Consider the following 18824-nt stretch of genomic DNA (forward strand, 5'->3'; position numbering starts at 1 on the left):
ACCGTTTTTGGGTTGCTTTTTCTTTTCGATTTTTGTCGCCAATTTTCGCCTTTTTGTCGCTTTAAAAAAATTGGCAAAATTTAATTTTATAATTTAAATAGGAAACTGGAATTGGAAACGAAGAAAGTTCTGTCTAAATAATTGTAGACCATCTTTTAACACCAAATTTAGAGACTTTAAATGAAATCAACTTATAAGAAGATGAAAAAAATCAATTAAAAGCTTGTTCTCAACGAGTATACAATAAAATGCCCAATCTAGAAACGATGACGAAAATAAACAAAAAATCAAACACCACATTTTCAAAAATTGCTGTATTAAACATATATAATAAATTATACAAATCAAAAAGACAAAACACTTAAATAACTTATCACAAAATTAATAGTGCTCATAAAGGGGCTCCGCGTACCCCTTCCCGTAGAGTGGTACCGGGTGCACCGCATGCCCCTGCTTGGTGACAACCGCGTTGAACCCATTATGATCATCGGCCGTGTAGTGAACGGTACGCAAAGTACCATCAGGATCGGCCACCGAATAGGAACCCTTCACGACATCCCCATCCCGAATTTCCTCCTGAGATTTGTGGTCGCCGGTGTGGGGATCGTGAACCCCGTAACTGTACTGGTACTTCGGATAAGCCTAAAAGTTAAAATTAGTACTTGTTGAAAATGTGTCAGAAGGCAGCTTTACGTAGTGGTCCTTTTCACCGCCGTATCCACCGTCGTATCCACCGTCGTATCCACCCCCGTATCCACCCCCGTATCCACCCCCGTATCCACCTCCGTATCCTCCAGCGTACCCAGCTCCGTAGCCGTACTTAGGGTAGGCGGCGTACCCATATACTGGTACTGCGTACTTGGGGTAAGCGTTGTAGACTGGTACCGCTGCGGTTTCTACATTGACGTACGATGTGGCACCTCCACCATAACCGTCGTACCCACCATATCCACCGTAGCCAGCATATGGAGATTTGACATAGGTGGCGCTAGTACCATAAACCAGACACGCCAGGAGGAAGAAACCCTGAAGCAAAAAAGTCGTACCGAAGTCGATCAGTACCACCACAGTACTCACTTGTTTGGAGAACATGTTGCTCGACACTGATTGTTCCTTCCGACTTTCGATATTTATAAGAATCTGCGTTTTATTCTAGACCTCGAATTATTAGTTTTTGTATATATTTTTAAATTAAACAATAAAGAACATTGCCAAGTACTCTTTCTCAATTTGAATGTTTTGTGAAACCGACTGTTGACCTAATAGCTGCTAAGGTTACGGTAAAGACACGTAATGGGCTTTCTTTGGTTGCTTTTCACGGTAATGAGATCAACTTTATGCGTTGCATAGCTACATTATCATATGTTAATAACCTTATTATTTAACGAAATCGTTAAGCTGATTTGCTTAATTAAGTCGACTTATTTTATTGTGATTAGTAAGTGTTCAAGTGCAGCCTTCACGCTCGGTCGCTACGGTTTGATGCTAGAGTTTTTCTGGATCTGGATTGCGAGAAAAGCGACCTTTGAGGTTAATTCCGTAGTGAAAAAACCGGGAATTCGTGTCTGGTTTGATTAAAGATTGGTTTTTTCTGGAGCGATGTTGAAAGTTGATTGTGAGCGTTTTCAACGTCGCGGACTTTTAATTTCTAATACCGCATAAAAGTGTGATTCTTGTCTTCTCCGGCGTATAAAATTACGCCACATGTCGTAATTAGAAAGCCAATTACTCCAAAATTCACATTCTCACGAGTGCATTAATCTTACTCCTCCACCAACGTCTGCGGAATTTGTAACGATAATTTTAATTTCTTGTAGTTTGACAAGTCGCTCTACTTATCGCCTCAAGTTATGCGAAACCAGGTCTCTCACTTTTTATGTAAATTTTTAAGCAATCTTCACAGTTAGATAACAACCATTAATCACCAGGAAATTGTGAAAATATTTATTAAAATTATTTTGTACAAGAATAAGTAAAAAAATAATTCGCTCTATACAGGATATGCGCGTTCTGGAAACCTAATAGTGACCGTAGGCGCCAATGCCCAACCCGTAGCCGTGCACGGGCACGGGGGCGGCGACCACCGCCTTCGCCACGGGGGCGGCCACAATAGCTTTGGCAACATGACCAGGGTGAACGGCGTGTCCTGAACGCTCCACTACGGCGTTAAAACCGCTATGATGGTCGGCGGAATAATGCACGGTACGATGAGTACCATCAGGGTCCACCACGGAGTACGAACCCTTCACTACGTCACCATCGCGGGTCTCGTGCTGGGACTTGATGTCACCAGTGTGGTGGTCCTCCACGCCGTAGCTGAAGTCGTACTTAGGAGGAGCCTGCAAAAGTACCACCTCAAAGTCGAGACAAACAAGCTAAAAAGTAGTTACGTATGGCTCGACGGCGACGGCCTTCACTGCGACGGGGGCGGCGTGAATGGCGGGGGCGGCGTGCACCACAGGAGCGGCGTGCACTAGAGGGGCGGAGTGCACCACAGGAGCGGCGGGGATGGCCAGAGGGGCGGCGTGGAAAGCGGGAGCGGCGTGCACCGCGCCGAAGGACAAACCAGAGTACGAGCTGGCGATGCCGTGCGACGCCACGATGGGGGCGGCGTGGGCGGCGAACACGGGAGCGGCGACTTTGGCGATGGCGGGGCCGGCGTGGCCGATGTGTTGCGAGAAGGAGGCGTACGAAGTGGCGTGGCCGTGCTCACCCAGGGCCTGGGCGCAAGCCACCAACACAGCGATACCCAAAACCTGGAAAAGGGTTAAGTCGTACCAGATAGTACCGAACAATGTGTCGTGGTTGCTTGCTAACTATACTTAAGTAAAATTTAACTTAAAGTTTGAAAGTACCGAGGTACTGAGGAACACACACCTTATCGAACATGTTGTGAGAAGTGCTAGAGCTGACTGAGTGTGAGGATCCACCACGATCTTTTTATACTTATTTTTGAGCACCTTCACTGTCAATGGAAACTGGGCCCTGTGGCTTACTGACTTTGCCTTTGCGCAATGGGTTGACCCAGATCAAGATTTGGGCAGAGGTTGTGTCGACACAGTAGTCCGAAAAAGGGTGGTACCGCTGCGACGCTTTTCAGCGACAAAAACAATGAGTACCATAAATCATGTTTTTGAAGATGAAGGGCAAAATGTTGAGAAACGCTAAATTAAAAGCCATCAGCATTCCGGTCATTATTGATTGCGATATGATTTCTTATTTCTTGCATAACCTTTACTCTGAATTTATTGGATGCATTCTCGGACGCCAGTGGCGGCGCCGGGTCAAGTACCACCACCAAAAAAAACTTTAGTCTTTCTGAAACCAAGGTTTCACTACTTTCTGTTATCTGATTTTATTGTTCAGAGCAGATAAGGCTGGAAATAAGAACGAGGTACTACATGGTACTTGATCGTGGTCACCCCAACAATACAACCCTGATATTCGTTGTCGCCGCATTTAAGATTCCTAACATCTACTTTAATTTCGAAATAATCGCTAATGGAGCTGAGGTATTTGGTACTAATGTCCAAAATTCGAACAAAAAATTTTAGTCCAGTTTCGGAGATTTATTCAAGTATTCACCGCGACCATTTTGCAACTATGATATAATCTTCTTCACACGCTTAAAAAACTCAAGTACTACCCAAATCGTCGCCTTTAATCTAAAATTAGACGTGACTTTCCTCAGTCGTACCAACTTGAATTACCCAACTCTACCATCTTCTAGTCCCGAACTCGTTCGGCGCCTCCAGCTCTTTCACCGATCATTAATTTCGGAAGCTAATCTCGTCCAACAGCTGCCACTGACCTTAGTACCACTGACATTTTCATTGTTTATCCACGCGCAAATCGAACGAGTTTCGGGTACCACCTTCCAAATGTCAATGTTGCTTCTAAAAATAGACCCATCGTGGCGCTTTTCCCGAAAGTACCACCCGACTGTCCGTGGGTGTGTCGGAAGTAAAAAACGTACTAGATTGTCGTTAAGTAAGCGTTTCGTCACCGAAAGCGACCGCTTTTTACCTAATCCCTTTGTGAGTCAAGGACACGTGCATATTTCGAGTTGCGCAAAGTTCTGGAAGTAATTGGTGCTACGATTAATGGTTTCCGGTACTTGCAGTACTTGCGTAAGCGCGGTGTGAGCGATCATCTTCGCGAAATTGAGCGAGTTTTGGTTTTAATTTAAAAGGCGATAAAAAGTGTGTTCGGGTGTTCTATTAATTTGCATTTTAATTAAGCGCTGCATAAGCAGAACCTGTTAGTACTTAATTGAGTTAGATAAGTGTGGAATTCCTGAGGTAACTTTATTGTTGGACGATATCGAAATTTGAGGGAATTATGTAAGACACAGAGGTTTTGGTTGGTGTAGGACCGGGGAAATTTTGGGTCAGTCTGGTACCACTTTTTGTTAAAGAAAAAAAAAATGTTACTAAACGGTGGCTTGCGGAAACTGAATTATCTTAGTACCACCAAACTATGCTTTATTAATATTCTCGGACCATTCTGCTTCGGTACTACCTTGGTAAATAGAGATTTGCAAAAAAAAAGAATATTTCGTACTAAAATTTGAACCATTTTTTCTGTACTGCTCAATATATAGTTCTAAAGTGGTTGCCATCAAGTAAACACAAAACACAAAGGTACTATTAAAATAAATATATTTTGTAAAAAAATATAAAAACATTTATCTAAACAAAACAATTCTTAATGATGAACGGGTACTGCAACTACTGCGTGTTGAACATGTTGAGGGTGGGCGGCGTGTCCGGACCTTTGGACCACAGCGTTGAACCCACTGTGCTTGTCAGCGGTGTAGTGGACGGTCAAGATGGTACCATCGGGTTCATGGACGGAGTAAGAGCCTTTGACGACATCTCCATCACGACTTTCCTCCTGTTCTTTAATATCACCGGTGTGGTGGTCCTGGACTCCATATTTGAAGTTGTATTGGGGATGGGCCTGCAACCAAATATTGTCACACTTGTCTCGTATTATCTGATGGTACTTACATGGTAGTCCACGGTGTGGTGTACCGGATGTGCTACAACGGGAGCGGCGTGGAGCTGGGTGTGGACGGCTACAGGAAGGGTGGCTTTAACAAGGGTGTGGATTTGGGGGTGGGAGTCGTGTCGGGTGACGGAGGCGTAGGAGGTGGCGTGGTGGCCGTGTTGGGCGCGGGCACAAAGTACCACCAAGGAAAGAGCTAAAATCTGTAACAATATTATTATTATTTTTTTGTCTAGTTGTTTGTAATGAAATAATTACTTTGGTGAACATTCTGGTTTGGTTGATTGGAAGTGTCGTACTCAACTGGAGTTACAAATTCGACAACTGGCTTTTATAGTAGGAAAAATGGTACCGTTCACTGCACGGATATGTGTTTGGGTACTTTGTTGTCGAGGGGTTATATAATCGGTTTGATTTTAATAAATGTTTCCAAATTTATTTTGCATAAATAATACGAGTGATTGACAATTGTAACGGTGTCGAATATCTGGTAACCTACTTAGGGTACTCGAAGCTGGGTTTGGTAATTCGTGTTTTGGTTGTTTGTAGGTGGAGAATGTTTATTTGGCGTTGTACTAGAATAAACACAAATTGTTAATAGAGAAAAAAGTACCATTATTGTCTTGGTACTTCCATCGGTGGTACCAATTTGGCAAAATTTTGAAAATTTTAAACTGGTATTAGAGATTAGTATTGTGAAATTTGTAACTGAGATTCAAGAAATCAGGAACTAGAAATTAATAAGTCACTGAAAACTGGAAAGTTAAGAAGTACGAGTTGAGAATTGGAGAATTTCGGAACAAGGAATTGGGGAATTTAGAAATGAGACTTAAAAATTTCGGAACTAGGAATTTTAAACAGAATTTTGGAATTACAAACACGAAGATTTTTATTCTTCAGGAGTTCGAAGCTGTGGTGTTGCAAAAATCTAAAAAAAATTGGAATTTGAAACAAATGGAAATTGGGACTTGCAATTTAAAAATTATGAAACTGACAACTTAGAAATTTGGAATTGGAAATAGAACTTTAGAACTTAGTAGCTACTTGGAATTTGGTAACTGAATTTTGAGAATTCATAAATTAGAAATTAATAATTGAGAATTGGACTACTGAGAATTCAAGAATTTCTAATCTCAAATTAAAAATTCTGGAACTGAAAAGAGAGATCTGTCAAATTCAGGAATTGCCAACTGGGAATCAGGATTCAGGGACCTTGCAGTTGGAACTAAAAATCACTATTTGTAATTTGAAAAGCGAAAATTAAGAATTGGAAATTTACCCAAATTTGTAAACTGCGCAATGACAATTAGGCATTTAGAACCTGATAATTTATAAATGAAAATGAGAGTTTGAAAATTAGGGATTTAAGACGAAAGGCACAAAAAATGAGACAGTGTAAACTGTGAATTCAGGAATTCGAAATTAAGAATTTAGAAATTGAGAGTTTCGAAACGGGGAATTTTGGAATTGAGAAGTAAGATTAAAATATTCGGTTACTAGGAATTTTAAGAACTTTTTTGGAATTTGGAATAATTGGAATATTGAACTTGTTATTTGAAAATTCTGGATTGACAACTCAGGAATTTGAAAATGAAGTGGGAATTTAAAATATGGGAAATGCAAATTAAGAACTCACAAAGAGAAATGAATATCTGAGAATAAGGACCTCATCAGAATTTAAGAATTTCAAATTGGAAATATTAAAAAAAAATAGAAATTTCATTTTGACATTAGGAATTAATATTCGGAATTTGTAAATTGAGATTTGAGAATTCCGAAATCGTAAATTATTAAATCCGAATTTTCCATACAAAAATAGGAAACTGAGAACTCAGAAATTTGAGTTACAAGTTGAAATTTTGAAAATTTCAAATTTTGAATTTAAAAATTCTGGAACTGAAAAGAAATATCTGTGAAATTCGGAAATTGGTAACTGAGAACCTGGTTTAGTAAAATGTTGGCATTAGGAATTAGTACTTCGGATTTGGAAATTGGGATTTGGGAATTCGGAAACCAGCCATTAATAAGTTTGGGAAGTAAAAAGAGGAGACTGAGGAAAACGTGGACTTGAGGTGGTGAGTTGAAAATTTGAGAATTCCTAATTTGGAATTTAAAATTTTGGACTGAAAAGAACATCTGTGAAATTTGGGAATTGGTAACTGAGAACCTGCATCCGGCGAACTTGACTTTGGAAATAAATAATTACTACCTGTAATTCAACAATTATAATTTGGAAACTAAAAATTAAGAACTGGAAATTTGGAAACAACAATTTATTACTGAGAATAGAATATTTGAAAATTAGGAATTCAAAATCAGGCATTTAGGAACACAAGTACTAGAAATTAAGTAGTATAAACTAAGACTTCGGGAATTCGAAATCAAAAATTTGTTAAACCTTTTATTTGGGAAATGAGAATTTTGAAACGGGGAATTTGAGAATTGAGAACTGAGCTTTCAAAATTCGCAAAATAAAAATTTTCGAGACAATTTTGAAGTTTCAAATACGACGGTTTTTATCCTTCAGGAGTTCGAGACGTAGTGTTAAAAAAACGTAGTGTGAAATTCTTGAATTGGGAAATTTCGAAATTTGCAAAAGCAATGAAAATTTAGCATTTACAACCTTAATAAGTTGTAACTGAGAGTAGGAATTTGGGAATTGGGAATTTAGTAACGCGAATTCTGGAAATTAAGCACCGTAAGCTGCGAATTCAAGAATTCGAAATTAAGGATTTGAAAATTTTGCATTTGGAAAGTTAGAATTTCGAAAGTGGGAATTTGGGAATTGAGAACTGAGATTTAAAAATTCGGAAACCAGAAATTAGTAATTTTGGGAAACAAAAGCAGGAAATTGAGAAAAAGACGGAAACATGGTTGTGAGTTGAGAATTTGAGAATTTCTGGACTGAAACAGAGAGATCTGTGAAACTCGGGAATTGGTAACTGAAAACCTAGATACAGAGAACACGAATTTGAAAATATAAAAATTACTATTTGTAATTCCAACAACTGGAATTTGAAAACTGAGAATTGAGAATTATAAATTGCTAAATTTTGAAACTGAGCAATGAAAATTTAGCATTTACAACCTGATAATTTTTAACTGAGAATAAAAGTTTGGAAATTGGTAATTGAAAATTAGGAATTTAAAACCGCAGACAAAAAATTAGACACTGTAAACTGTGAATTCAGAAATTCGAATTAATGATTTAAAAAAAATGATGTTGGAAAGTGAGAATTTTGTAACTGGGAATTTGTAAATTGAGAATTGAGATTTAAATATTCGGCAACTAGAAATTTTAAGAAGAACTTCATCAGAATGTAATTTTTTTTTTTAATTTGGAATGATTGGAATTTTGAAGTTGTATTTGAAAATTCTGGATTGACAACTTGGGAACTTTGAAAGTGAAGTAGGAATTTAAAATATGGAACGTGAACTAACAGTGGGAAATGGATTTCTGAGAATAAAGAACTCATCAGAATTTACAAATTGAAATTGGAAATACACACATTTTGGCATTAGGAATTAATATTCAGAATTTGTAAATCGAGATTTGAGAATTCCGAAATCGTAAATTATTAATTGAGGACTGGAACATCCCAATTTTCGATACAAAAATCGGGAATTAAGAACACGAACACTTGAGAATTACGAGTTGAAATGAATGAGAATTCCAAATTTGGAATTTCAAAATTCTGGGACTGAAAAGAGATGTGTCAAATTCGGAAATTGCTAACTGAGAATCTGGTTTTGGGAAAATTCATACCGAAAATTAAAAATTACTATTTGTTATTTAACAATTGGAATTTGAAAACTGAGATTTAAGAATTGAAAATTTCGATATTTGAAAACTGAGCAATGAAGATTGAGCATTGAGAACAGGTAATTGAAAACTAGGAATTTAAAAACTCAAGTACTAGAAATTAATTCCTGTGAGGTAAGAATTCAGGAATTTGAAATTAAGAACTTGGAACTCTTGCATTGAAAATGTGAGAATTTCTAAACTGGGAATTTTTGAACCGACAACTGACATCTAAAAATTCGAAAAGTGGGAATTTTAAACATAATTTGGGAATTTCAAATATCAAAATGTTTATTTTTTCGGAACAGTGGTGTTTGAAGAAATAAACAAAAAAGTTTGGAATTTGGAATAATTGGAATTTTGAACTTGTAATTAAAAATTCTGGATTGACAACTTGGGAATTTAAAAGCGAAGTGGGAATTTAAAATATAGAAAGTGCAAATTAAGGACTCACATTAGGAAATGGAAATCTGAGAATAAGGACCTCATCAGAATTTAGGAATTTGAAATTGGAAATATAATTATTTTGCCATTAGGAATTAGTATTCAGAATTTGGAAATTAAGATTTGAGAATTCCGAAATCATAAATTAATAATTGAGAACTGGAAAATCTGAATTTTCGATACAAAAATCGAGAATTAAGAAGTCGAACACTTAAAAGTTACGGGTCGAAATTATGAGAATTCCAAATTTGGAATTTAAAAATTCTGGAACTGAAAAAAATATCTGTAAAATTCTGAAATTGGTAACTGAGAACCTGGTTTTGGGAAAATTCAAACCGAAAATTAAAAAATACTATTTGTATTTCAACAATTGGAATTTGAAAACTGAGAATTAAGAATTGAAAATTGCGAAATTTGAAAATTGAGCAATGAAAATTGAGCATTTATTATCTGATAATTTTTAATTGAGAACAGGTAATTGAAAACTAGGAATTTAGAAACTCATGTATTAAAAATTAATTCTTGTGAGCTAAGAATTCAGAAATTTGAAATTAAGAACTTGGAACTCTTACATTGAAAAAGTGAGAATTTCCAAACTGGGAATTTTTGAACAGAAACTGACATTTAAAAATTCGAAAAGTGGGAATTTTAAGCAGAATTTGGGAATTTCAAATAACAAGATTTTTATTTTTTCGGAACAGTGGTGTTTGAAGAAATAAAAAAAAAATGGAATTTGGAATAATTGGAATTTTGAACTTGAAAATTTTGGATTGACAACTTAGGAATTTGAAAATGAAGTGAGAATTTAAAATGTGAAAAAAAACTTGGAACTCTTACATCAAAAAGTGTAAATTCCTAAATTGGGAATTTTTGAACCAAGAACTGAGATATAAAAATTCGGAAAGTGTGAATTTTAAACAGAATTTTGGAATTTCAAATGGGAAGAAAGAAAATTCTGGATTAACGTTAAACCTGAATTTACAACACGAAAAGCATGAAAGTGAGAATTCACAATGGAAAATGAATATCTGAAAATAGGACTTAAGAATTTAGGAATTTAGACTGGCAATATACAAATTTTGGCAATAGGAATTGATATTTAGAATGTGGAACTTGAGTTTTCAGAACTCGGAAACCAATAATTAATAATTGAGAATTGGAATATCGGAAATTGTGATACGAGCAGAGGAAATTGAGAGTTTGGAAAATTGAAAGCTACGAGTTGAATTTCAATAATTGGAATTTGAAAATTGAAATTTAGATGTTTTAAAATCTAAGCAAGACTAATAAATAAAATCAAACGACAAATTCTTATCAAAAATAATTTTATTTTTACAAAAATAAACAACAATTATACAACAAACAATTCTTTAGTGGTGAACCGGGACGGCAACAACGGCATGCTGAACATGTTGGGGGTGAGCAGCATGTCCCGACCTTTGAACCACAGCATTGAACCCGCTGTGCTTATCAGCGGTGTAGTGGACAGTCAGGATAGTACCATCGGGTTCATGGACAGAGTACGACCCTTTCACCACATCCCCATCTCTAGACTCCTCTTGCTCTTTAACATCACCGGTATGGTGATCTTGAACTCCATATTTGAAAGCATATTTGGGGTGAGCCTGCAAATCATCATTAGAACAAAAAAAAAAAAACAAAAAAGGGTACATACATGGTAGTCTACGGTGTGATGAACCGGCTGGGCTAAAACGGGGGCGGCGTGCAGTTGGGTGTGGACGGCGACAGGAAGGGTGGCTTTAACCAGAGTGTGGATCTGGGGGTGGGAATCGTGTCTGGTGACGGAAGCGTAGGAAGTGGCGTGGTGGCCGTGCTGGGGGGCGGCGTCCACCAGAAGTACCACGAGGGCGAATCCCAAAATCTGTAAACTCGAGGATGCAAACATTGTTCTGACTTGATTGTTTGTGGTGTCGGACTGAACTGACTTTAAAAATTCGCAACCCGGCTTTTATACCTAATTGAAAAATAGTCGGTACCGTTCACCGAATCCACCACATGTACAGTGTGATAGTTGGGTTTGCGATTTGGACATGAAGTTATATAATCGGTTTAATTTTAATAAATCGTTTCCGAATTTGTTTGGTCTAAAAAATCGATTGGTTAACAATTGTAACGGTATTGACTTATCTAATAACTCTATTAGTTCGAACGAAAAGTGGTACAGCTACTGGTTGTTGACACCCACTTTTAGTAATTGTGAATTTTGTTATATTGTTAAGTAATTAGGTAGATGTAAATTATTTTTTTATGGTGTGTAGTAATGCAGTCACACTCTGTTAAGATTTGTACCTGTTGGGTAATTTCAGGAGAAGTGAATACATTAGTGAAAATTGCTTCATTTGGGTACGGCGTGATAATATTGTTATTCTGTTGGAAAGATAGCGTTTTTTCGTATATGTGGACTTGAAATGGGCGCTACCTTATGCATATTAATTGTCGCTTTTACTACTTTATGTTTTTTTCGTGATATATTTCATTATCTAACTTGTGTTTGGGTGTTATTAATTTCACGTCACGATTAAACTAATAAATGAAATTAACGGCACGGTAGCATCTAAGTGGAGTACTTAAACAAGATAAATAACTCTCATATATCGTTTTTACTTCCATATAAATCAAAATTGCTCTTATATAATTTACAAACGCACTGAAAGTTATTTGCTTGTTATTACTGCAGCGTGCTCCAATTTTTATTATTTGTGTAATTTAATGGATCTCTATTAATGTTATTTTGTCTTATTTTGTCCCTACATTTATTTTATTTTTTACATTCAGGTTACTAAATTCTATTGCTTCCGTCTCGGATTTGTTTACATTTTATTTAGTGGGTGGGTTTAGGAAGTTTGTTTGCAATAAATTAAAAACGCTATAAAAGTGCTACAAAATCAAAATAATAAATAGGTTTCTAATTTTAGATATAAATTTTTTTAAATAAATCAAACCCATTGAGTTCAGAAAGTAGAAATTACTAATTGAGAAGTAGAGCATCCAAATTTGGGAAGAAATTGAGAAGTTGTAAACTTAAGTGTTACGAGTTAAGAATTTGAGAATTTCTAATTTGAAATTTAAAAATTCTGGAACTCAAAAAAAAATGGTGAAATTCTGAAATTGGTAACTGAGAACCTGGATTCGGGAAACGTGAAATTGGAAATTAAATACTGCTATTTGACTGAGAATTACGAATTGGAAATTTCTGAATTTGCAAACTGTAATGAAAATTTAGCTCCTGATAATTTCTTACTCAGAAAAGGGATTTTGAGAATTGGGATCGAAAATTACGAATTTAGGAACGTAGTAATAGAAATTAAAAGCTGAGGATTCAGGAATTCGAAATTAAAGATGCATTTAGAAAGTGTGAATTTCGAAACTGGGAATTTGGCGATTGAAAACTGAGATTTAAAAATTCGTGAACTAGGAGTTTTAAAGAGAATTTGGAATTTAAATACAGATACTTATTTTCTTTCTTTAGGAGTTCCTAACAGTGGTACTAAAAAATTTTAAAAAATTTTTGGAATTCGGAATAATAAGAAATTTGCTCTTAGAATTTGCAAATTCTGGACTAACAACTTGGGAATTTAAAATACATAAAACGCAAATTGAGAACTCACAATCGGAAATGGAATCTAACATCAAAAAAGTATAAATTTAGGAATTTGGAAATGGAAATATAAAAATTTTGGCATTAAGAGTTAGTATTTATAATTGAAAATCGTCATTTGAGAATTCGAAAACCAAAAATTTATCAATTTAGGAAACAAAAACAGAAAACTGAGGAAAATATGGAAACTTAGTGTTGCGAGTTAAGAACTTGAGAATTTCTAATTTGGAATTTACAAATTTTTGAACTGAAAAGAAAGAATGTGGAAAATTGAGAATTAGGAATTGGAAATTTCTAAGTTTGCAAACCGAACCATAAAACTTAAGCTCCTGATAATTTATTTCTGAAAACAGGAGTTTTGGGAATTGGGAATCGAAAATTACGAATTTAGGAACGTAGGTACTAGAAATTAAAACCTGAGAATTTAGGAATTCGAAGTTCAGAAAATTTTGCATTTGGAAAGTGAGGAGAATTTCGAAGCTGAGAATTTAGGAATTGAGTACCGAGATCAAAAATTCGAGAACTAGGAATTTTTAAGGAAATTTTGTAATTTCAAATACGAAGATTTATATTCTTCAGGAGGTCGAAAATTCAAAATTCAAATTCTGGATTAAAAACTTGGCAATTTGAAAGTGAAGCTGGAATTTAAAATACATGAAACGCAAATTGAGAACTCGCAGCTGGAAATGGAATCTAAGATCAAAGAAGTATGAATTAAGGAATTTGGAATTAGAAATATAAAAATTTTGACATTAGGAGTTAGTATTTAGAATTGGAAATTGAGATCTGAGAATTCGGAAACCAAAAATTAATAATTTTGGGAAACGAAAACAGGAAACTGAGGAAAACATAGAAACTTAAGATTGAGGGTTGGGAATTTGAGAATTTATAATCTGTAATTTAAAATTCTTAACTGAAAAGAGAAATCTGAAATTCGGAAATTGGTAACTGAGAATCTGAATTAGAACAATTAGAATTTGAAACTGAAAATTAAGAATTGGAAATTTGGAAATTTGCAAACATTTGGCGTTTAGAACCTGATAATTTATTACCGAAAATAGAGGTTTTGAAGATTAGGAATTTAAAATTAGGCATTCAGGAATGACAAGTTGAAAATTTGAAAGTCAAGCCGAAATTTCAAATACGAGAAGCGAAAATTAAAGATTTACATTGAGAAATTGATATCTGAAAATAAGGAACTAAGAACGTAGGCATTTGAATTTCGAAAAATTTTAGGATTAGGAATTAGTATTTCGAATTTGGAAAGAGAGATTTGAAAATTGGAAAACCAGAAATTAATCATTCAGAACTGTAATAGTGGGATTTGGGAACCGAGAATAGGAAATTCTAATTTCAATAATTGAAAATTTGAATTCAGGGAATTTGTAATTGGAAATTAAAAATTACTATCTGAATTTTTCAACAAACAGAATTTAAAAACTGAGAATTAAGTATTAGAAATGTCGAGATTTAGAAACAGAAATAAAAATTTAGCATTTAGGACCCGATAATTTTTGACTGAGAATAGGAATTTTGGGAATTGGAAATTGAATATTGGAAATTTAGGAACGTAAATCCTAGAAACTAAGCGCTGTAGGCTGCAAATTCAAGAATTCGAAATTAAGGATTTAAAAATTTTACATTTAGAAAATGAAAACTTAGAAAATGGAAATTTGGGAGTTGAGAAGTTAGATTTAAAAATTCAGAAAATTGGAATTTTCAACAGAATTTTCGAATTACAAATGCGAAAATGTTCATTCTTCGGGAGTTCGAAACTCTAGCTTTAAAAATCATTTTCTGCATTTGAAATTGACAATTTGAAAATTTGAAAGTGAAGCCGAAATTTAAAATACGACGGAAATTGAGAACTCACTTTGAGAAATGGTTATCTGAGAGTAAGGAACTAAGAATGTAGGAATTTGGATTTTGAAAAATGTTGGCATTAGGAATTAGTATTTCGGAAATTGAGGTTTGGGAATTCGGGAACCAGAAATTAATAATTTTGGGAAGTGAAAACAGGAAACTGAGGAAACATGCAAACTTACGATTGTGAGTTGAGAATTTGAGAACTTGAGAATTTCTAATTTGGAATTTAAAATTCTGGACTGAAAAGAGTGTTCTGTGAAATTTGGGAATTGATAACTGAAAACCTGGATTCGGCGAACTTGAATTTGAAAATAAATAAATACTATCTGTAATTCAACAATTATAATTTGGAAATTACGAATTAAGAATGGGAAATTTGGAAATTTGGAAACTGAGCAATGAAAATTCGGCGTTTAAAACCTGATAATTTATTACTGAGAATAGAATTTCTGACAATTAATCAAGAATTTGTGTTGTAAACCTTGTATTTGGAAAATGAGAATTTCGAAACTGGGAATTTGAAAATTGAGAACTGAGTTTTCAAAATTCGGAAAATAAGAATTTCAAAAAGAATTTTGGAATTTTAAATATGAAGTTTTTATTTATCAGGAGTTCGAAACGTAGCATTAAAAAAAACGTAGCGCGAAATTCTTGAATTGGAAAATTGCTATTTGCAATTCCACAAACGAAATTTGAAAACTGAGAATTAAGCATTGGAAATTTCGAGATTTGCAAACAGCAACGAAAATTTAGCATTTAGAATCTTATGAGTTGTAACTGAGAGTAGAAATTTGGGAATTGGGAATTTATTAATGCGAATTCTAGAAATTGAGCACCCTAAGTTGCGAATTCAGGAATTCGAAATTAAGTGTTTAAAAATTTTGCATTTGGAAAGTGAGAACTTCGAAACTGGGAATTTGGGAATTGGGAATTGAGGTTTAAAAATTCGGAAACCAAAAATTAATAATTTTGGGAAAAGAAGCAGGAGAATTTGAGAATTTCTAATTTGGAATTTAAATTTCTGGACTGATAAAGAGAGATCTTTGAAAGTTGGGAATTGGTAACTGAAAACCTGAATACGGAGAACATGAATTTGAAAATAAATAATTACTATTTGTAATTCAACAAATAGAATTTTGAAACTGCGAATTAAAAACTGTTTATTTGCAGACTGGGCATCGAGAATAGGTGTTTTCAGAATTAGAAATTGAAAATTAGGCATTTAGGACCGCATGTACTAGAAATTGAGTACTGTAAGCTGCGAATTCACGAATTCGAAATTTAGGTTTTATTAATCTTGTAATCAGAAAATGAGAATTTCGAAACTGGGAATTTGGGAACTGAAAACTGAGATTTCATAGCTCGGGAATTAGAAATTTTAAACAGAATTTTGCAATTTCTACAGGAATTCGAAACCGTAGCGTTAAAAATGAATTTGTGTTGCATTTTGTAATGATTGGAAATTATTGGAACAGGCAACTTGAAAATTCCGGATTGACAATTGGGAATTTAAAAGTGAAACCGGAATTTAAGATTCGAGAAGCGGAAATTGAGATCTCACATTGAGAATTTGGATTTGGAAATGCAAAAATTTCGGCATTAGGAATTCGTATTTAGGATTCGGAAATTGAGACTTGAGAATTTGAAAACCAGAAATTAATCATTCAGAACTAAAATATCTAAACTTGAGAAACGAGACTTTGGGAATTTCTAATTTCAGTAATTTGGAATTTAAAAATTATAAAACCGAAAAGAGAGATCTGTAAAATTCTTGAATTCGTAACCGAGGATTTGGATTCGGGAAACTTGAAATTGGAAATTAAAAATTACTATTACTAGCAGAATTCGCAAACTGAGAATTGAGTTTTGGAAATTTGGAGATTTACAAACAGTAATGAAAATTTAGCAATGTAGGAGTTTAGAAATTGCGAATTAAAAATTAGGAATTTAGTAACGCAAAAACTAGAAATTAAGCACCGTAAGCTACGAATTGAGGAATTCGAAATTAACGATTCAAAAAATTTTGCATTTAAAAAGTGAGAATTTCGAAATGGGGAATTTAGGAATTGAGAAGTGAGATTTAAAAATTGAAATACAAAGATCTTTAGTGTTCAAGAGTTCTAAACAGTAGTATTAAAAACCCAAAAAAATATTTCCAATTTTGAATAATAATCAGAAATTCGATCTTGCAATTTGAAAATTCTGAACTGACAACTTGAAATTTCAAAATGAAGCCGGAATTTAAAATACGAGAAACGCAAATTGAGAAACTACACTGGGAAATAGACATCTGAAAATAAGGACTAAGAATTTAGAAATTTGAAATTGGAAATGTGAAAATTTTGGCATTAGGAATTAGGAATTTGAACCTGGAAATTAAAATTTCAGAATTCGGAAACCATAAAATAATAACTGAGAACTGGAATATCGGAATTTGATAAACGAGAATGGGAAATTGAGAACCTGAAAACTTAAAAGTCAAGCGTTGAGCATTTGAAAATTTCTAATTTGGAATTTAAAAGAGAGATCTGTGAAATTCTGGAATTGGTAATTGAGACCCTATATTCGGAGAACTGGAAATTTGAAATCAAAAATTCCAATTTGTAATTCAACAAACAGAATTTGGAAACTGAGAATCAAGTATTGGAAATTTCGAGATTTGCAAACAGCAATGAAAAATTTAGCAATTTAGGAGTTTGATAATTGGGAATTTAGTGACGCAAAAACTAGAAATTAAGGAATTCGAAATTAAGGATTTAAAAAATTTTGCATTTAGAAAATGAGAATTTCGAAAGGGGGAATTTGGGAATTGAGAAGTGAGATTTAAAAATTCAAGAACTAAGAATTTTAAAGAGAATTTGGGAATGTCAAATACGAAGATTTTTAGTCTTCAGGATTTCAAAACAGTAGTATTTTAAACACAAAAAATGTTGGAATTTTGAATAACCAAAAATTCGATTTGTAATTTCAAAATTCTAGATTGACAACTTAGGAATTTAAAAATGGAAAATGTGAAAGTTTTGGCATTGGGATTTCGTATTTACGATTTGGAAATTGAGATTTGAGAATTCGAGGACCAGAAATTAATCATTTAGAACTGGAACATCTGGACTTGGAAAACGTGAATAGGAAATTAAGAACCTGATAACTTATGACTTACGAGTTGAGAATTTGAGAATTTTTAATTTCAATAATTTGGAATTTAAAAATTCTGAATCTGAAAAATGAGAGAATTCTTGAACTGGTAACCGAGAATTTGTATTGGGGAAATTAAAAATTACTATTTGTAATTCAATAAATAGATTTTGAAAACTGATAATTAAGTATTGGAAATTTCGAGATTTTCAAACATCAATAAAAATTTAGCATTTGGAACCTCATAATTTGTAACTGAGAATAGGAGTTCTGGGAACTGAGAATTAGGAATTTAGGAACGGAAATACTAGAAATTAAGCACCATAAGCTGAAAATTCATGAATTCGAAATTAATGGTTTAGTAGGAAGAGTTATGCGTTGAGCACTTGAGAATTTCTTATTTGGAATTTAAAAGAGAGATCTTTGAAATTCGGGAATTGATAACTGAGAACCTGGACTCAGAGAATTTGAAATTTGGAATCAAAAATTACCACTTGTAGTTAATTCAACAATTACAATTTGAATAGGTAAAAAAACTGTATCTTTAGATTAATGTTAAACATCTGAAAGCTCCAAAATAACAATGAAATAAAAAATTTATTAGTTAAGAAAGTATTAAAATTTTCACATTTTTAAAGTCATACTAATTGTGACAAGTGACGCAAAAAAAATCAGAGTTCTGTCTTAAATTTTTACATTTTAAAGTTTAACAGAGAACCAAATATCAGTTTTTTTTACTATTTCAAACAAGTTCTTTTGAACAACAAAATTTCTGAAAATCGTTTCAGTTGTGGAAAATCCTCATTCTTCACCTCTTGTTAAAATGACTCAATTCTCACTAAATAAACAAACGCCCTTTTCTCAAAATAAAGTTTTATTAAAAATATAAACATATACAAAAGTTAAAGCATCAAAAATCAACAAAAAATCAAACACACTACAAAACAA

At 34.0% G+C, this 18824-nt stretch overlaps 3 protein-coding genes across 3 annotated transcripts; all 3 read right to left on the reverse strand.

The window, feature by feature from the left end:
* Window positions 1–381: 381 nt before the first annotated feature.
* On the reverse strand, window positions 382–2894 carry LOC135137057 (heterogeneous nuclear ribonucleoprotein A1-like). Its single transcript, XM_064066595.1, has 6 exons — window positions 2878–2894; window positions 2391–2756; window positions 2064–2339; window positions 1078–1152; window positions 694–1026; window positions 382–642 (listed from the first exon to the last, which is right to left on the reverse strand). The coding sequence occupies exons 1-6, from the start codon at window positions 2887–2889 to the stop codon at window positions 382–384; spliced, it is 1323 nt and encodes a 440-aa protein (XP_063922665.1). The 5' UTR covers window positions 2890–2894.
* Window positions 2895–4707: 1813 nt separating this feature from the next.
* Window positions 4708–5280, reverse strand: LOC135137059 (cuticle protein 19-like). The gene is made up of 3 exons (XM_064066596.1): window positions 5269–5280; window positions 5013–5213; window positions 4708–4962 (listed from the first exon to the last, which is right to left on the reverse strand). Exons 1-3 carry the CDS (start codon window positions 5278–5280, stop codon window positions 4708–4710), a joined length of 468 nt encoding a protein of 155 aa, XP_063922666.1.
* A 5346-nt stretch (window positions 5281–10626) lies between these two features.
* Window positions 10627–11162, reverse strand: LOC135137060 (cuticle protein 19-like). The gene is made up of 2 exons (XM_064066597.1): window positions 10932–11162; window positions 10627–10881 (listed from the first exon to the last, which is right to left on the reverse strand). The coding sequence occupies exons 1-2, from the start codon at window positions 11160–11162 to the stop codon at window positions 10627–10629; spliced, it is 486 nt and encodes a 161-aa protein (XP_063922667.1).
* Window positions 11163–18824: the final 7662 nt, after the last annotated feature.

This window comes from Zophobas morio, unplaced genomic scaffold, assembly GCF_036711695.1.
Source record: "Zophobas morio isolate AGI-343-1 ecotype UQ-CSIRO unplaced genomic scaffold, CSIRO_AGI_Zmor_V1 ptg000028l, whole genome shotgun sequence".
In the NCBI taxonomy this organism is placed as follows: Eukaryota; Metazoa; Arthropoda; class Insecta; order Coleoptera; family Tenebrionidae; genus Zophobas; species Zophobas morio.